Source organism: Manis javanica, chromosome 17 (assembly GCF_040802235.1).
Source record: "Manis javanica isolate MJ-LG chromosome 17, MJ_LKY, whole genome shotgun sequence".
Taxonomy (NCBI): Eukaryota; Metazoa; Chordata; class Mammalia; order Pholidota; family Manidae; genus Manis; species Manis javanica.
Window position 1 is genome coordinate 18,761,297 of NC_133172.1, and position 18,514 is coordinate 18,779,810.

General features: G+C 45.4%; 1 protein-coding gene and 1 long non-coding RNA gene across 2 annotated transcripts in view; both read right to left on the reverse strand.

Moving 5' to 3' along the window:
* Positions 1-950: 950 nt before the first annotated feature.
* On the reverse strand, positions 951-6,954 carry LOC140847017 (uncharacterized). The gene is made up of 3 exons (XR_012126600.1): positions 5,281-6,954; positions 4,416-4,860; positions 951-3,764 (listed from the first exon to the last, which is right to left on the reverse strand). It is a non-coding gene; the product is annotated as an uncharacterized lncRNA (long non-coding RNA).
* A 733-nt stretch (positions 6,955-7,687) lies between these two features.
* LOC140846978 (zinc finger protein 541-like) overlaps positions 7,688-18,514 on the reverse strand; it is a 38,273-nt gene continuing 27,446 nt past the window's right edge. Inside the window, 8 exon segments of the mRNA XM_073225595.1 lie at positions 7,688-8,406; positions 8,518-8,699; positions 8,860-9,000; positions 15,029-15,117; positions 15,674-15,749; positions 16,927-17,027; positions 17,402-17,544; positions 18,133-18,196. Of these exon segments, the coding sequence (XP_073081696.1) occupies positions 8,235-8,406; positions 8,518-8,699; positions 8,860-9,000; positions 15,029-15,117; positions 15,674-15,749; positions 16,927-17,027; positions 17,402-17,544; positions 18,133-18,196 (968 nt within the window). The 3' untranslated portion in view covers positions 7,688-8,234.

The following is an 18,514-nucleotide window of genomic DNA, read 5'->3' on the forward strand; positions in this document are numbered from 1 at the left end:
AGTGTGTGGGAAAAACAGTCAAGTCATGTGTGCTTAGACATTTGATTTCTACCTTACTTGAATTATGTATCAACCCCATCAATCCCACATATCCCCCTTTTCTTTTAAGATATACGAGTATAATAAGTAAACCAGTTCTAACAGAAGGTTTTTTGTCATAGAATAGTTCTTTACATTCTACAGTATAAAATAAAAGTCTATGTTTTGAACTTATGTAAAGGATAGCAAAGATAGAAAATAAATGTAGTGCAATTAGAGGGTAGGTGCAGGTGAGCAGGTCTGTGCCTGTAGACTGTGTTTTGGTCTGAGCTGGGCAAGGGCAACAGAACATCCACGGGTGCAGAAGATTTCTCTCAAAACTGGGGGGTTGAGGTTCTAAGCCTCACCTCTGTTGGCCCCCCATCTCTCACCTGATGGCCCCCCTGCGACTGTGCCTGTCTTAGGTTGTTCCTCCCTTGAGGAATCTTACCCGTCTCTGGCTAACCAGCCATCTTCCGGGGCCATACAGGGAGATGTAAAGTTGGTAAGTGAGAGAGAAGTAATATCCTTTGAAAAGGTTAGTTTTCCACTTCTTTACAGATTTATGCCCCGTGGCTTATGTCCAGCACTTGCTTTAAGACATCTTTGCCAGTGAAAAGGATTATGATACACAGCAATTTTAAGTATGAGGCACGAATTCTAGTAAAGAGCTGTATTTTGAAAGGAAGAAAAAAAGCTATAGAAGTAGCAGATGGAGGAGAATATGAGAAGATTGATTATTTCTTTGACATGATTTCCTGTAGAGTAACGTAAGCATGTATAGGTTTTAACAAACTACTAATTAAATTGCGTACACACATTAACAAAGTGGGAATACAGATACATAGTAAAAGCAGGCCTACAGTTACTGGCCATATCCAACGAAACCAAGAAAACCAGTCAGGTAACCCAGGCATTTGTGAAAACTTATTGACAATATGATGGATATCATCTAATTGATTCTGAATAGTTTGAGAAGAATCAGACAAATTGAGACCACACATTCTTGGAAACTGTTCACATCCTACGTGCTCTTTTAACAGCAGACGGTCCACAGCAGCGCGATCCTGAGGCTCTGCAGCTCGCACTTCTCCCAGTTCTGGGTTGAGTTCCCATAATATAGAAGCAGTCCAATTTGTTGTTTTGCTGTACGCACAGGCCAGCTTAGGGATCTCTTTCTGCATTCCTACGACAAGTCCAGGAACCGGCAGGAGGAACTGCAACAGCAGCAGGGTCTCCAAGTTTCAAGTTTCCATCACAATCTGCCGGCAGAGCTCGGAGACGACTCTTACGCTTATATCCAGACGGTCTATTAGATCAGGAAGAATGCGTCCCACCCCACAAACACCTCGGTAGCGTGAAGAAAGGGCTTGATGTGTTTTGCCATTACACAAAAATACCCAACCATCTGGAAGTCTATACCCAGAAGACCATTTTACATTGATTGTGGAATTACAGTAAGAGGGTACATGAGTACAGTGAGTACATACACAGTCAGTGATGCTAGCAGTGCTAACAGGTAAATTTAATTGGGCATCAGGAGTAAGCGTCTTAGGGGGAAGAGTGCTATTTCTGTAACATAAAACATTCAGTACTAAAGTTTGGCATCATTCCCTTTGACAGCGCTCTCCAGGCAAACACATATCGGGGAAATACGCCAAGTTAGTCAAATATTTTCCTTGATGAGGAGAAGAAATTCCTTTGACATGTTCCAGGGGCCCTCTGGAAAATATCAGAGTTAATTAGAGGTAAAAACACTTTTCTAAATTTGGTCTTGGGAAGTTGTCAAAAGTTTTTAAGGCACCTGCCTAAATAGAATTATAGTTATTAAATAACACTTATTATTTAACCAGAATGATGATAAGAAAGTTTAAAAGCAAATGCAGGTTATGTAGTTAACAACACTTAGCTTAGTCTTTTTAATATTAAGATCTCATTTTCTTAAATACTCAGACCATTCATTGAGACTTTAAGCATAAGAAACTGCTTTAATAAACAATCAGAAAACTTTTTACAATCTTTCAACATTAAAGGTAGAGAAATAAACTTTTGTTCTTTTAACAAACAAAAATTCTAGTCTTGCTGTGTATTTGATTTCAAGATTTATTTCCTTTATTTTCACATAGCATGACTATATCAATTTTTTATAAACTTTTTACAACATTCCTTTTACATTCAGTGTTCACTGTCTTTAAACAAACAGCTATACTTTTGAATAGTTATCTTCTTTTTCTTCCTATACAATGCATTTCTATTCCTTATACCTTCTCTTATTAAAACATACATTCTTTAGCATACAGAAATGTTTTCCTTATTATAGTAAGTAGTTTTCACTAGAACTTAAAACCATTTGGTACCTTAACCTTCAGTGAACACTGAAAAACAGGCCACTGTAAACTGTTACACTAGCATTCTTCAGATTGATACACCTATGAACATATTTTATCATTTTTGGAAATGTGCCTTACAGCACAATTTCTCATTAAGCACAAAATATGTGTATATAACTTAGCAAACTTTAAGAATTTTGGTTACCACAAAAATTCTCAGGCTGTTTGCAGATATATATACCATTATACATTAATACAGTATTATTATTAAGATGTTTATTTGCTACACTTGTTTACTTATTTTTAGCAACCATGCCAGATTACATATAAAACTTTTACCAAACATCAAAGTCAAGCTTTTCTTTAAGCATCTTCTTGAAATATTTAACAGGTAACATCAACTTATATGACTTTAAGTAAACTTTGGCAGTTGTTAACTATAAGGACATGTCCGTTTCACTTAAACTTGAATTAGCTTTAATGCTTAACATTTTTTATTAGATTTTCTGGAAGTTTTAGAATGCTCAGTGTTCACAAGCGCTGTGTTTAAATCAATTTTTATTAATACCATCCAGAGGTAGGAAGTATTTTTCATTTACATGCTTAGACACACAAACATACAGAGACATAATGACTACAGTTAGCAACACTTTTCATACATAAACATATACACAGACAAACTGATTAAAGATTTGAGTTACTAATATTCAATTGCCTTCTTTCTTTTTAGCTTACTTGATTAAAGTACTTCAGTTTTCAAGAATACACTCTAAGGGCGAGCAGTTTACGTAACTGGGTTAAGGTTTAGATGGCCCCAGACTAACAGGGCCGACAAAGGCTCTGAACTGATACGGACTGTGTGTGTCCAGGGGGCTGGAAATGAAATGCAAGTACAATTCTAGCACCAGTCATTTAAAGCCAGGCTGTGTTGTAAAAGATAAATTTCTTCTACCTCAGGGAGTCTAGTTTAAGACTTCCCAATTTTCAAGGATCATGATGAACCAGTAAGTAGAATAGATTTTCACTAAAGGAATTTAGAAAACTACTTCCATATTGTAGTAGTGCACGGGACTTTTCACTATTTTCCTTGTGGCAAAATATATTTAGCTGCATAACATTATATCGCATACTTCTTTCAGGGGCCAAGCCTCTCTAATCAGTGTTTGTGTTGAGGCCAGGTTTATGTGCAGAAGATAAGACACTTCTTTCTTAGAGTTTAGGGATTGAATTACTCTCAGTTTTCCTAGTTTCTTCTGCCTGAGCTTTAGTCCTTCCTCGAGAGGCCCCTGCCTGTCTGATAAGTGCAGGGACTGTGTGACTTTTCTTCACTGCTTAGAGTCCTGATCTGAGGCACAGGGTTGTTTCGCTTCCCTGGGGCTGCAGACAAGGAAATGCTTAGCTCCAGGACGACTGCCTCTAGGGAAAGGAGTTAACAGAATAGAGTTATTTACTTATTGGTTTGCCCTTTCAGCTTGATGGCTTTACAGACACCACTTACATTACATTACACAGGAAAAAGTGGCGCAGGCCTTAAAGGACTGCTTTGAAAGGGAGCAGAGGAACCCTTGCAAAGGGAGAGATAAAATTCAGAGACTGTTACGGACATTTATGGTGGGGTTTATACCCTTAAACACCAGTTTCTCTCACTGCTTGGGAATTATCCTGCTAATCACCTACTGTAAGAAATCTGATCTGTGAGATAAGAGGTCGGGATCATCTGCATCTTTCGCATAGGCAGCAGCCTAGCTGGAGGTTCACTCAGCGCCATAGGATCAATCAGCCGGAGCTGAGATCTAAGGACCACGGTCTACTGATCCAGTCCACCCTCGGAGTCCGCCGATTAGGATAGGAAAGTAGGAAATTGGCTCAACCACTCCCCGACATTCCCGTTCGTCCAGAGGTGGGGGATCAAGGAGTGGCAGACACCAGGAAACTTTTCACCGGAGACTTAAGACTGGTAGCCGCGGCTAATCATCTTTTAAGTGGCTAACGGGTGCCCAGACACATTTTATGAGATAAAGAGTGCAGCATTAAGTCAGGAATAAGAGCAAAGCGTGGGTCTCCTACCTTGCGGGGGTGAGCATCAGGTTCCATGAGACTGATGAAGTTAGAAGAGAGTTAGGGACACCCCCTGCCTTACTCAGAGGCCAGGGCAGGCTGAAGAAACAGGCTGGAAGTCAGAGGCAGAGAGAGAGGCGCTCCTCACGGACACCCAGTCGGGCTGTCGGGATCTGATTCCAGACACGCGGGCCTTTCAGAAGCCGCTGAAGTGCAGCCTCAGCCTAGAGTCTCGCAGGTGCCCACGGCCTTCCTCGGTCCCTCGCATCCGAGGAGATGCCTCTGAAAGGGAATCCGGGCCTCCACTCAGCTGACTTTCCCGGCTCCCAAGGGAGACGGGGGATCCACTGAGGGAGACGCAGGGGAAACTGTCGCTCGAGAGTTTGACATCGGCAGCCGGGCTCCTCCCATTTAAGTGGCTGACGGGCCGATGTGTGCCACAGACGGCTCCCTTCTATAAGGACAGGGAGAGAAAAGGCAGGCTTGGGTGCTGATACTCACCTCTGAGGTCATCCCGGGCGAGCCCCTAAAAAGGGGGAGTTTGTAAAGGTTGCAAAGCGAGAGTGATCAAGTTACATAAAGACTAGACAGGCCAAGGAATAGCATCGCCCGTCCATGAGCTTTCTTAAGATCTCTCACAACATTAGCCCAATTTGTTTGAGGGTTCCCTGCGGTGGCAACCAATAACAATATTTTTTAATGTATTTATGCAATTGGGCCAAATCCTTCTTAGAAGTTTTCACTCCTGGTGTTTTGAGGAGGGCACAGAGTAATTTTAAATAGTCCTCCGGTTAGCTGCTTTGGTCTGTTTGGCCCATTATAGTGTCCTGACGTCTCGATGCTGTCCCTACACGCGATTTCTCGGGAGTCTTACCGGATCAGCGATCTTCGGAGCTGCCCGCTCTGCCTGTCAAGCGTAGCCCGAGCGGAGCTTCCCTGCTCTTTCAACGGTCCCTGTTCGGCCCCACTTGCCAGTCAGTCCCCTCCCTGCCTCTAAGCCGCAGACAAAGGAGGAGACGTGATGAGTTGTTGAAGACCTGAAAGGGTCAGCCAGGGGGCTCAAGGCGTAACAGCTCAAGAGCAATGCTGAGAAGACACTCCTCATGTTTACTGAGCAAATGAACTTACAATGAACTCAAACATCATTATCCGGCCTTGAGTCTGGCCCAAGGTCGCGACGCTTCTCAAGGATACCAAACTGTGTGAAGATGGCTCCGAGCCATGAGAACTGCTTTGGTTCCCATCACTCAGTCCTTGATTACACATCAACTGAGTGTGTGGGAAAAACAGTCAAGTCATGTGTGCTTATACATTTGATTTCTACCTTACTTGAATTATGTATCAACCCCATCAATCCCACACAGGGGAACCTCGTAATCACAATATTGCTCATGTGATTGTATATTAATACCAAAATGAAAAAGGTGGAGCACAACTCCTTCCTCCTTAAGTGACTTCCTGTACAGTATGGGGAGGAAGACCAAGTTTAGGGTGGACAAACCTGACAAACGTTGCCAGCCAGGTGGCTGAGGCTGACACCAACAGTGATAAATCATTACATTGATACATGTGCCCTTAATAATATGTGATGACAGTGGCACTTCACCTCTATGGTCTTCCAGTTTAATCATGAGAAAAACACACAATTCCAACTGAGGCACAATCTCCAAAATACCTGACCAGGACGTCTCAAAGCTGTTAAGGCATCCGAAACAAGGAAAGCCTGAGAAACTGTCACAGCCGTTAGAAAACAGCATAAAACCTAAATGTGATTTACTCCCACCAGGAGGATTAAAACATTTTAACAGTAAGGTATCAACAAAAGGCCATGTGATGGAAGCTGCTCAGGCTGAGAGTAGGGGTGGGAATTGATAAGGGCCTGGCTATACCTGGTTGAGTTTTTTAAATGTACCAATAAGAAAGATGTAACTGGCTTAGGCGACGTCCGGGAAAGAATGTGAACCCTGCAGTACTCAGCCAATGAGGAACCAGGGGAGGGACTCGCGCACTAGGAGGTAAATTACTGGGGCCAAACTCCCCAGGTGTGCGTACCCACTAGACTCCCAATCCTGCAAGACTGTCATTAAAGCCTCGCACCGCTCTCCTCTTTGTCTCCATGTCCACTTACTGAATTTGGACCAGTGAGTGGGTTTCTCACAGCGTGACCCATCAGTAAGTCCGAGTCTCCTGAGATGCATCTGTAATCCCTGAGTTTCTGTCCCTCTTTATGGCTACCCAGCCCAGGCCACCGTCGTCTCTGAGAGCCTCTGTCACCTCTCCAGGCTTGCCGTCTTCCCACCTGCAACCTCGGCACAGCAGCCACAGAGCTTTGAACCCTCCGCTAGTTCGCATGGCAGCACTTGCCATGCCGTGGCCTGGAATCCAGACCGTGGCCCCAGCAGCCTCCTCTGGGTGGCCTTCCCTGGCCGTCCCCATAACGCCATCTGCCACACCCTGGTCACTCTTTAGGATTTGAGTCCCTGCCTTATTTTCCTCTTGTCACCTTGTGGTGGACGCAAGGGCTGCCGACCCAGTAGCCACTCATGCTTCCTCTTCTTTTCCTGGCAGGAAGAATTTCCGCTTTCGTCAGGTGGCAGGAAACCTGAGCGAACATGCTGGTTTCCCCCGGTCCTGAGGAGACCTTGGATATCAGGATGACTGCGGCCATATCGCTTCCTACTGCCAGGATCAGTTTAGAAAAAGCATGGGCCCCCGTCCTGACCAATGGACCCAGAGGCATTCTTCTGGAGACCGTTACAAGCTCTCCCCGCTCTTAAAAAGGGACACGAGGAAGGAGGGAGGAACGTGCTCTTTCCTGTGCCCTCTGGTTTGGACCTCGGGGCAGGAGGAGGTGATCCGTGTCCCCGCTGCGATCCGCATGCTGAGCTGGCCGCTGCTGGCAGACCCTGACTTCACCCCGGACACACTGGAACCCCCGTCATGTCCTGACTGCTGGTCACTACGCTGCTGACACTTCTGTCCTTATGGCCCAAAGCAATAGCTAAAACCACTTCTTTGGTTATTTATTCCTGCTGCTCTCCTGCTCCTAAAATGTGAGCTACCTGAGGGGAGCACCTGTGTCCCTCCTGTGTCTCTGCGGGTCCGCTGCATGGACTGGGTGCTGACACACACTGCAGTGGGCACCTCAGGGCCGGTTCCCGGAATGTATGGGGACCCGGCCCCTCCAGAGCGGAGACTAAGCTCACTCGTTTCTGTGGCGCTGGTGACTGGCAGGAGCCTTAAAGCCTTTGTTGACTCAAGAGGCCAGAGAAGCCAGAAGATAGCTGCTTAACAACACAATTTAATAAGATTTACAAATTGACTTGTACAAAAAAAACTTAAGAATGTACAAAGTCATTGTCAGAGTAGGGGCTAAATGCAGAGGGCACACTCTCCTGATGAGGAGTCTGACATGTTGGGAGATCCGGAGTTATTTTCCCACTGGGTGTCCACACCTCGGCCTTCTCTAACAGATGTAACGAAACCCCAAAATTGAGGCAAAGATTGGTGAGGACTCAGATCGAACATGTTTCCCCACACAAGGCTCTCTGCTCCAGAGAATAGAAGGGGAGAGACTATTGACCTAAAGAGAACGGAGCCTCTGGCACCAGCTGGCAAGGATGTCAGTGTCCAATGATGGCAGCGCTCTGCCTGTTGATGGCCAATGCCCGCTGTGTTTGCAAGCTGGGCTGGTCAGTGGGGGGCAGGGGAGTGGGGGTGGAGGCAGAGGGATGCCCTGAACACCTCGGGAAGGCTGAAGAGAGAAGTGAAAGGGCCCGAGGTCCTCATCCCGATGACTTGCTGCCTTGCCCCGGCTCACGGCCCAAATCACCCCTGCAAGGGGCCCATGTCAGGCCCCAGCTCCCCTTCCTCCTCCTTCTCCTCCTCTTTCAGCTTAAAGGCCTTCGCTGGTCTCTCTGCCCTTACAGTTGGTTCCACGGGGTCCTGAGGCCGGTGCTGCCTCATGTGGGCATTTCGACTCTGGATCTTGTCAAATACCCTGCAGAGTCAGCAGAGGACATGGGTCAGAGCAGGGCGAAGGTGGGCTGAGGGCCCATGGAGACAGAGGGCAGGCTGTGTGTGTGCATCCGGGGACAGCGCTGTTGCCCACCTCTCACATTCCCTGCAGGGAAAAGCGCCTTGGCCCTGGCCATGCCCCGGAGGCTCAGGGGTCCGCCTGGGAGCAGCACTTGGGCTGGTGGTGATGATGCCTTGTCCCCTGCAAATTTCTATCTCTGTCCTCAACTCAGGGGTTGGACGTCGGTGGCGTCTCTTCTTAGGGCTGCAAGTGGTCTGCAGAAGGGGCAGAAATGACATCAGGGTGCCGACCTTCCACCCTTCTGAGGGAGATGCTTTCCTCTGTAGGGGCCCCTTCCCACCCCGACTGGGTGGTCAGTAGCTGTCCAGACCAGTACTGAACTCCAGTGAGACCCCTTGCCCCAGAATCCCCTACCTTTGTTTCTGTTCTGTCTGCCTCATCCAGCTTTCTTTTGACCCCATTTTCCAGGCCTGGGGCCCGAACATAGGCAAACCTGATCTTTTTTTTCCAGGTGTAGTAATATTCTACACACTGGGCCACCGACTTTGTCTGGACCTGGTGAAAGAAAACAGCAGCGGGCTTTGGGCACTGCCTCACACGCCCCCTCGCCGTGGGGCTGGGAACTTTCTGAAAGCTCTCCTGGAATGTCTCTCCCCTTGGGCTTGGCACGCCCCTGGGCTACAAGGAGCACAGAAGCACAGAGTCCTGCTGGTGATGAGGGGCTCAGGGTGAAGCCGCCATAGCCAGGACCGTCCAAGCTCTGCATGCTCTCTGAGCCCCAAGTCAATCCTGGGAGGACTTCCCTACGGTAAGGTGTACACGAGGGCTCACTACACAGGCGCTCACTGTGACATCAGGCCTAATGGCTATACCTTTACCAACTGGGACTCCCTGCAGCAGGATGCCCTCATCAGCAGATTCCACAAAGCCTTTGCAACAGCCAGGCAGCGCCCTGCAGCACAGAGATAAGGGGCCCACGAGACTAGAGGATTTTGAGGGCACAGTCTTATCCTAGGGCATTCAGATCTCACCATGTGCTCTCCCTCCACTAAGAATGGACACCATTAATAATAACTTCTGTAAAATCAAAACGGAACAGGAAAGTTTAATTGCTCTAGGAAGACGATTTCTCAAGAAAATTAAATTGGCCAGTTAAGATGTGGGGCTCACTTCAGAAAATACTTTCTCCATGTGAAATTTTTTCAGCTCTGTATATCTTCAAAGACTAGGAGCCAAAGTAGTAAATTCTCTGCCTAAGAAATATCACTCGGTTAGAAGAAAAAAAAAGAAGTTGGACTTCTGCTTCCAAACAAGATGGAGCAACAGGAGCTACACTGACCTTCCCGTTCAAAACAATGAGAAGAAACAGTCAAAATGTCTGAAATAATGTTTGGTAAGATGCTAGGCAGGCCAAGAACAAGTCTTTCTGAGAGACAGAAAATAAGCCCCCACTGTCCCAACACACTACACCCTGGGAGAGTTTCCAGGCCGTGGCCTGGGGAGAGGGGTCCAGGCAGAGCCAGGTGGGCTTCCTGAGCTGAGATGGGAGGGAGGGTTCTGGGAGAACAAGGCGGTGAGAGTTCACAGGACAAGGCAGGACAGGGAAAAGCTGCTCAGAGGAAACTTCCAGAGATCTGGGGGGCGCTCCCCTCCAGCATTCAGCCACGTGCTGACCAGCATGGGCATATGAGGTGGCCCAAAACTGGGTAAAGAACCACCTGAAAGAATTAGATGAAAAGGCACCTCACACAGGGCCAGGAATAGCACCTGGTTTCCACCCGCTGGGGTGGGAAAAAACTCATAGTTCATGGGACATTGATAGAGAAATTCGGAGGCTTTTGCCTCCGTAATGAGGAATAATTAGCCTTAGACAAAAATGGTCCAATTTAAACAAATCCAAAACCAGTGCCCAAAAGGAACAAGCTGTTTTCAAGCAACCATGTACCAGAACAAAGTTCAAGAATACTTACTAAGAATACAAAAATATCCAGCCCTCAACAAGCTATCATTCACAATGCCGGGAATCCACTGAAAAATTACCAGGCATAGAAAGCAGGAAAATATGACATATAATGGGAAAAAAATCAATCCATCAAAATCAATCCAGAATGGACACAGATGTTAGAATTAGCAGGAAAGGGCACTAAAAGTCATTATAATTGTACATTATATGTTGAAACAGTTAAATAGAGACATGGGACACTAATGAGACCCAAAAAGAACTCCTAGAGATTAAAATTACAATATCTGAGATGAAAACTACACTGCAGATTAGATACTGCAGAGAAAGGATTACTGAACTTAGAAATAGAGCAATAAAAATCATCCAATATGAAACACACAGAGAAAAAAGAATCAGCCGAAATGAAAAGAGCATCAGTGACTCCCAGACAACTGCAGGAAGCCCAGCGCCCACTAAGTGGAGCCCTCAAAGCAGAAGGGGGGATGCAAGAAGTGTTTGAACAATACTGAATTTCCCCAAATGTAAGGAAAACTATAAACCCACAGATACAAGCTCAACAAACTGCAAGCACAAGAAAGAAAAATGAAGAAAGCACACCAAAGCCCATCATAATAAAATTGCTCAAAGCCAGTGATAAAGAGAAATTCTGACAAATAGCCAGCCAGAAAAAAAAAGACATGTTATATGCAGAGGACCAAAGACACAGAAATCTGGAGATTTCTTATGAAAAATAATAAAAGCCAGAAGAAAGTAAATTACCTCTTTAAATTACAGAAAAAAGACCTGTCAAGCTAGAATTCCACACTTAACAAAGATATCTTTCAGAAATGAGGGCCAAATAAAGGTTCTTTTTTAGCTATACAAAAGCTGGAAAAATTCATTATTGGCAAATCTGCACTTTAAGAAATGCTAAATGACTTACATTTATTTCCTTCTGGAAAATGATACTAGATGGAAATATGCATCTACATAAAGGAATGTGGAGCAATGAAAATGTAAGTACATGGGTGACTATATAAGACATCTTATTATTTAAAGCGCTCTATAAATAATTGACCATTTAAGCAAAAATATCAACAATGTATAGTGGGGTTTACAACATATGTAAAGTGAAATGCATAACAACAATTGTATAAAGGCCAGGAGGAGAAATGTAAGTTCACTACTGGAAGGTTGTCATTCTGCACATGAAATGTTATCAAGTCACTGGAAGGGAGACTGGGGTGAGTTAGTGATGCAGACTATTAACCCTAAAGCAACCACCAAAATAATAAAATACAGTTATAGCCAATAAGCTGACAAAGGAGATAAAACAGAATCCTACAATTTACTACATTAATTTTTTCGGCCAAAAGAAGGCAGAAAAAGTGGAAAGGGGAAATAAACAACAGATGGGACAAACAGAAAACAAATAGCAAGATGATGGACTTAAACCTAACCATTCAATAACAACATTGAATGTGAATGTTCTAAACACCCTGATTTAAAAGGCTGAATATTTAATAGGAAATAAAAAAGCAACACCGAACACATGTTATTTATAAGAACACACTTTAGCTGTAAAGGCTAAAAAGTTTAAAAGTAAGATGAAGAAAAATGATATAGCATGCTAGCACCCATTTTGAAGAAAGCTGGAGAGGTTGGATATACTAATATCAGAAAAAAGTAGATTTCAGAGCAAATAGTACTTCCAGAGATAAAGTGAATAATTTCATAATGATATAAGGGTCAATTAATCAAGAAGACATAAGAATCCTAAAAGTTCATATGTCTATATCAGGGCTTCAAAATGTATGAAGCAAAAAATTATAGAACTTTGGGGAAAAATAGACCCACAATTATAGGAAAACATTTTAATATCCCATTCTCAACAATTGCTGAAACAATTAGACAGTAAAGGGGTGGAAGACCTAAACCACACTCTGAGCCACAATGAATTCTCATTTATAGAGCTCCACTCACCCACAGCAGGTACACCACCTTCAAGTGTACGAAGAACATTTACCAAGAGGTAAACCATGTTCTGGACTATAAAAAAGGGTCAATAAATTTAAAAGGATTAAGTCATGCAAAGTATTTCTCTGGTCACAATGGCATTAAGTGAAAAATCAGTTAACTGAAGAACTATGCAAAATCCTCAAACATTTGGAGACTAACATACTTCTAAATATTCATACTTCAAAAAAGAAATCAAAAGGGAGATGAAAAGGTATTTTGAATTGAGTAAAAATGAAAACCCAAAATAAGAAAACTTATCAAAGAAGTACTTTGAGGGAAACTTACAGCACTACAAACCCATGTTTGGGAAGAAGAATGGTCTGAAATCAATGAGCTCAGCTTCCATTTTCAGAAACTAGTAAAAGAAGAGCAATTTAAACACAAAGCAAACAGAAGAAATAGCAGAATAAATAAACCAAATAGAGGAAAACCAGGAAGCCAAAACTGGTTTTTTGAGAAAATCAGTAAAATTTATAAGCCTTTAGTTAGATCAGAATAAAAAGATATATTACTGATACCAGGAATGAGAGAGGGGCTATCACTATAGTCTATAAATTCAAAAAGGAGAATATAAGAATATAATAAACAACTTTATGCTAATACATCAGACAACTTAGAAGAAATGTACAAAAGTCCTTGAAAGATAAAAACTACCAAGGTTCACTCAAAAGGACATTGATAACCTGAGTAGCCATATATCTGTTAAATAAGTTGAATTTGCACTTCAAAACCTCCCCACAAAGAAAGCTGCAGGCCCAAATATTTAAGGAAGGAAGAAGTAATCCAATTCTAAACAAACTCTTCCCACAAAAAATTGAAGTGGAGGGAACACTTCTGAACTCATTCTACAAGGTCAGCACTACCCCCATCCCAAAGGCAGACAAACGCACCACAGGAGAGACAGCTACAGGCCAGTGCCCACCATGGACACGGGGGGGGGGAATTCCAGAGACAGTTTTAACAAATAGAATCCAACAATACATATAAAAAGAACCCATACATATACAGCCAACTGCTATCTGACACTGTACAAAGGCAGCTGAGTGGAGAAAATATGGCCTCTTCAACAAAAGGCACTGGAACAACTAAATATCCACAGGAAAAGATGGAACTGCAATCCATACCATGCCCTACATACAAAAACTAACCCCGAAAGGACCATGCATCTAAATGTAAAGCCTAAAGCTATAAAGCTTCTAGAAGCCATAGAGGAAAAACTCTGTGACTTTGAGTTAGGCAAAGATTTCTTAGATACAACACCAAAATCACGGTCCATGAAAGAAAAAACAATCAATAGAATTTCATTAAAATTTAAAACTTTCTTCAAAAGACACTGTTAAAAGACTAAAAAGCTACAGATTGGGAGAAAATACTTGCAAAGCATATATCTGGATAAAAGACTTGTGCCCAGAACAAATAATGAACTCCTACAACTCAATAAAAACACAAACATCCCAGTGAAAACAAAGGCAAAGAAGCAAACAGACACCAAAGAAGGCTCACAGATAGCAAACAAGCACATGAAAAGTTGTTCAGCAACATTAGTCAGGGGGAAACGCGGTGAGATACCACTGCATACTCATTAGAATGGCTACGATTAAAAAAACCGACCATATCAAGTGCTGGAGATGTTGTGGAGCAACTGGAACTCTTGTACCTGCTGGTGGGAATGTGAAATGGTACAGCCCCTTTGCTTAAGTTTGGCACTTTCTTGAAAAGTTAAATGTACACCTACCATGTGAGCCACTCATTTCTTTCCTCAGTATTTGCTGCCCTCCCCCCCAACCTACAGTACTTGTTCATGTAGAGATTTGAATGTGAATATTCACAGAAGCTTTATTTATAATTGCAGATAACTTGGAAACCCCACAGATGTCCATCAATAGGTGAATGATTAAATGAACTGTGTTACATCCACACAATGGAATACTCCTCAGCAAGAAAAAGGGTCCACACAATAACATGGATGAACCTCAAAACAATGGTGCTGAGTGTAAGAAGTCACACAAGGCAGACAAGCAGTGCACATGCTTCAGGACAGATAGAAAACTCTGGAAAATGCAAACTAATTTGGAGTGACAGAAAGAAGATAAGGAGGTGATTAGGGAGGGACAGGGGTGGTAGGAAAAAGGGATTTACCAAGGGGACAGGAGGAAACTTTTGGGGGTGATGAATGTGTTTCTTATCTTGACTATGGTGATGGTTTTGCAGGTATAAATATGTCAAAACATGAAATAGTACATTTTTTGTTACGTGCAGTTTTGTGTATATCAAGTTAAAAGAACAAAAAACATCAGCAGACATTAAGTGTAGTATGATTGCATCCTTTCCCAAATACATGTGTATATGCACGTAAGATCTGTACGGGGAAATGCCTGAGGTGCCCAGCCAAAGTCAGAGGTCATCATTCAGAAGCAGGATGATGTGGATGGGTGTGGAGGCCTTTGAGCACATGATGGCATTTCTGTACTGTCTGGCATTGTTCACATCAGTGGCTTTTTTAAATTACCAACTGTTTACAGTGTGAAAAGCGTGTCACCCCGATAGGCCCTCCAGCTCTAGCTCAGCTCAGCGGTGTGAGTCGAGGGCTTGTCTACACCAGCCCACCCACGTACACCTTACCATCTTGTGTATCAAGTGGAAGTTCTTTTTGTGAGCCTGGAATGCCTTATTAAACAGAACCTTCTCCTGGGAGGTCCAGACGTCTGAACCTATCAGAGAAACAGGAGGGAAAAGGACAGTTCTGCGGCCACAGCCATGGGGGAAATGCAGCCTGCCCTTTTTAAATCTGTCGTTACCGAGTACCAAGTATGTGCCAAGAATTCTGTTTTGTCTCATACAATCCTTAGAAAAACCTTAGCAGGTTGGGACCAATACTATCCCCACGTTACAGATGCAGTAACAAGGCTTCCATTGGTTAACAGACTTGCCAACGGGAGGCAGGGACCCCCAGTTGCCTGAATCCCAGGTTGGGGTGCTCAGCCACTGAATCTGAGCCCGCCTTCACCTCTCCCTGGCCAAGGGATCCCCTTCCTGGCTGGGCACAGCCCCTGAGGGAACCACTGTACTGGAAGGGGGAAGGGAGGACCCAGCCAGGAGAGACAGGCACCCACTGAGATCCCCCGGAGAGGAAAGGCCCTTCTGGAAAGGCAGGAGAAGGAGGGCCCCAAGAGCACACCCAGGGGCACAAACAGAGCCTGCCGCCGAGACCGACTGGCTCCCGGGAAGTAGCCGGGCACAGCCACTCCCGCAGCCTTGCTCCAGTACCTGTGTAGTGGTAGTCGGCCAGCGGGTGAGTTGGCAGCTTCTGGGGTCCTCCGTGTATCAGGGTGTCTAGGGCCACCTGGAGCAGGAAGGAAAGCGGGCTACTTTCTGAGGGAGGGAAGGTGAGGTGGAGGCCTGCCTTCATCCTTACATTGAGAAACACAGGCCTCCCTAAAGCCTCCCTCACTCCAGGGCTACTCAGCGCGTAGTGGGGCCGTGGACTGGCCACAGCCTGCAAACTGCATGTGGACGTACCGGCTCTGTCACTACTCATACTGAGTGCAGCTGGGGTTTTTCTAATAGTAGGGTTTTCTTGACGAATGAAGCAGTGTGCAGATTTACTCTTGTGCCAGCTCCTTCCTTCGTGAAGGACTGGCATTTGTAGGAGCCCTGGCTGTGCCAGTTTATTTTCTTCATAGAACTAATCACTAACAACTTTTAAAAACAGATTTCCCTTTGACTGTCCTAAAATTAAAATGCAAGCCCCATGGAGAAGGATTTTGTCTCACTCAACAGTGTCAACCCGATTGGGACTGGCCACGGGACCTGCAGGGCCCAGTGCAAAATGAAATTGCAGGCTTTTTGAAAATTTGTTAATTTCAAAAATGGTGGAAGCAGAGCATTAGACCAAGGGGGGCCCCAAAGCCAGCCCTGCCCCAGGGCCACAACACTCATGAGGGAAACACACATGTGCTGGTTACTCTGCTGAGCACCCACTATGTGGCAGCCACTGCCTTGCAACTTGAAGAAAAGTACAGTTGCCAATACTGACTCCTGGGGCCCTACCTTGGGTGACATGACCCCCCTTTCCGCTACTCAGAGTTGGAATTTTTACTTTCTAAACTTCAGGATTGTGAAGTGGGTCCTTGGAGGAAGCAGATATTGTTGTTGCATCAGGAGTTTTCGTACTTGGGATTTTAATCAAAAAGGTAAAGCTCCATCGATAAACCAGATCAGTGCAGGACCTGTCAGTCTACTCGGCTCCTCTCCCCCTGCCCCTGGGATCTCGGAGGAACCTGGTGCTCTGCTGCTGCCCCAGGTAAATAACTGACTAACTGGGCCCCATCTGCACATTTGCCCTACAACTGACAACAACATCAACCCCACAGCCACTGGGGAGAAGGATGGTTGGTCTTTCTTTAGTTTTCATGAGCCACAAAGCCCACAGAGGGCACATTACATGCACCAGATCCCCAGCCTCAGGAGAGCAGGGGCTTCCCAGGGACCCGCCAAGCCCGCCCCTGCCTCCAGCTCACCGGGACATCGCCCTGGGCCTCGTGCAGGCAGTGCAGAGCGAGTTCCAGGTTGGTGCCCCCTCCTGGCATTGCGCTGGTGGCCATCTTGCAGAGCTCAGTCACTGTGCACAGCAAACGTCCCCAGAAGAGTGTGAGAGAGGGAGACACAGGGAGTCAGTGAATGCCGAGAGGAGACGTCCCCAAAAGCACAGAGAGGGGCTCCTTGTCCCTGTCTCCCTCACAGCTCCCTGAAAAGCAGGCAAAGGGAAGGACAGGGAGGAAGGGCAGAAACACTGCTCCTGGCACCTGCTCAGGATGGCCTGGCTGGTTACTGCATGAGGAGAATGGGGGGTGGGAGGAGACGTCCTGGTCCCACAGCCTGCTACCCCACCCAGGGATACTGCTTCTTGGTCCAGGTGAGAACTGGAAGGAGGAACACCTTAGAGATGAGGGAAGGAGGGGTACCCTTGGGAATTTGGCCCCATGTTTCAGCCACCTCTATCCTGCGTTTCTGGATTGCCCATCACATCGTCCGATGGCTTCCAGACCAGAGAAGCTCCTTGTTCACCGGTCTCGGCTGGGGGGCGCTCCTGGAGCTCCGGGATCTCGGCCTGAAACTCGCGTCCTATCCTGATGTGTCTGAAATGAGGCCACACACGAGACATACACATGTGACGAAGATGGGAAATAAGACGGAGATGTGTGACATGCCCTGCTCTCAGGCAACAACCCTGCTCTGTCGAAACCTCTATCATCTCCCAGATGCATCTGGGGAGTATTTGTAACCCCTGAGAGACATGGACAAGTGTTCTAGATACCGTCCAGCTACACCCCCCTTCCTCCAATTTTCTTTATCACCAGGCTTATGGCCTCAGACTCTTGGGGTCCAGGACAGGGGAGGTGTATGCTAATGCCTGGCATGCTTCTACATCCATGGCCACATCCCTCTAGTCACATTCCATGGATACTCAAGTCTCACACGTGCCATCACCAATTTTACCTAGAACCTCAGGGGCCTGGGCACTTGTTGCAGTGTGCCCAAATATGGGCTGCCCAGATAGAAGGAATATTGGAGGACCTTCCCACATACACCCAGAGAAATCTACCACTTCTCTCCCACAGAGAAGCTAACCCCCCTGTGAGGAAGGAGCTCTGGGGGAACACAAGGAGGGTAAAAATATCCCCAATTTGGAAGAACCCCCAGGTTCTAAGTCTGTTCCAACTCACGGTCTAATGCTGGGCTTGTTGTCATCCTCGATTGCACAGATGCCAGAAGAGTCATCCACTTGATCTAGAAAACATGCAACAGAAAGCTTCAAGAACACTGACTGGAAGTGACGCAGGGGCCCCTTCTGTCTGCCTTTGTAGAGCAGCTGAAAGTAGGGTTTCTCAGCTTGCAAGGTTGGGAGGTGTAGCCAGAGACACAGGGAGTCCATCTCCTCCCAGCTCTCATGCCTAAAGAACTAAAGGAAGGTACAATGAAAAAAGCTCATCAAAGAGAGAATACTATTAAGAGGTAGAAATTGTGTTTTTATTAAAGAACCAATGGAAATCTTGGAGTTAAGAACAATAACCAAAATGTAGGTTTGAGCTGGCAGAAGTAACCAGC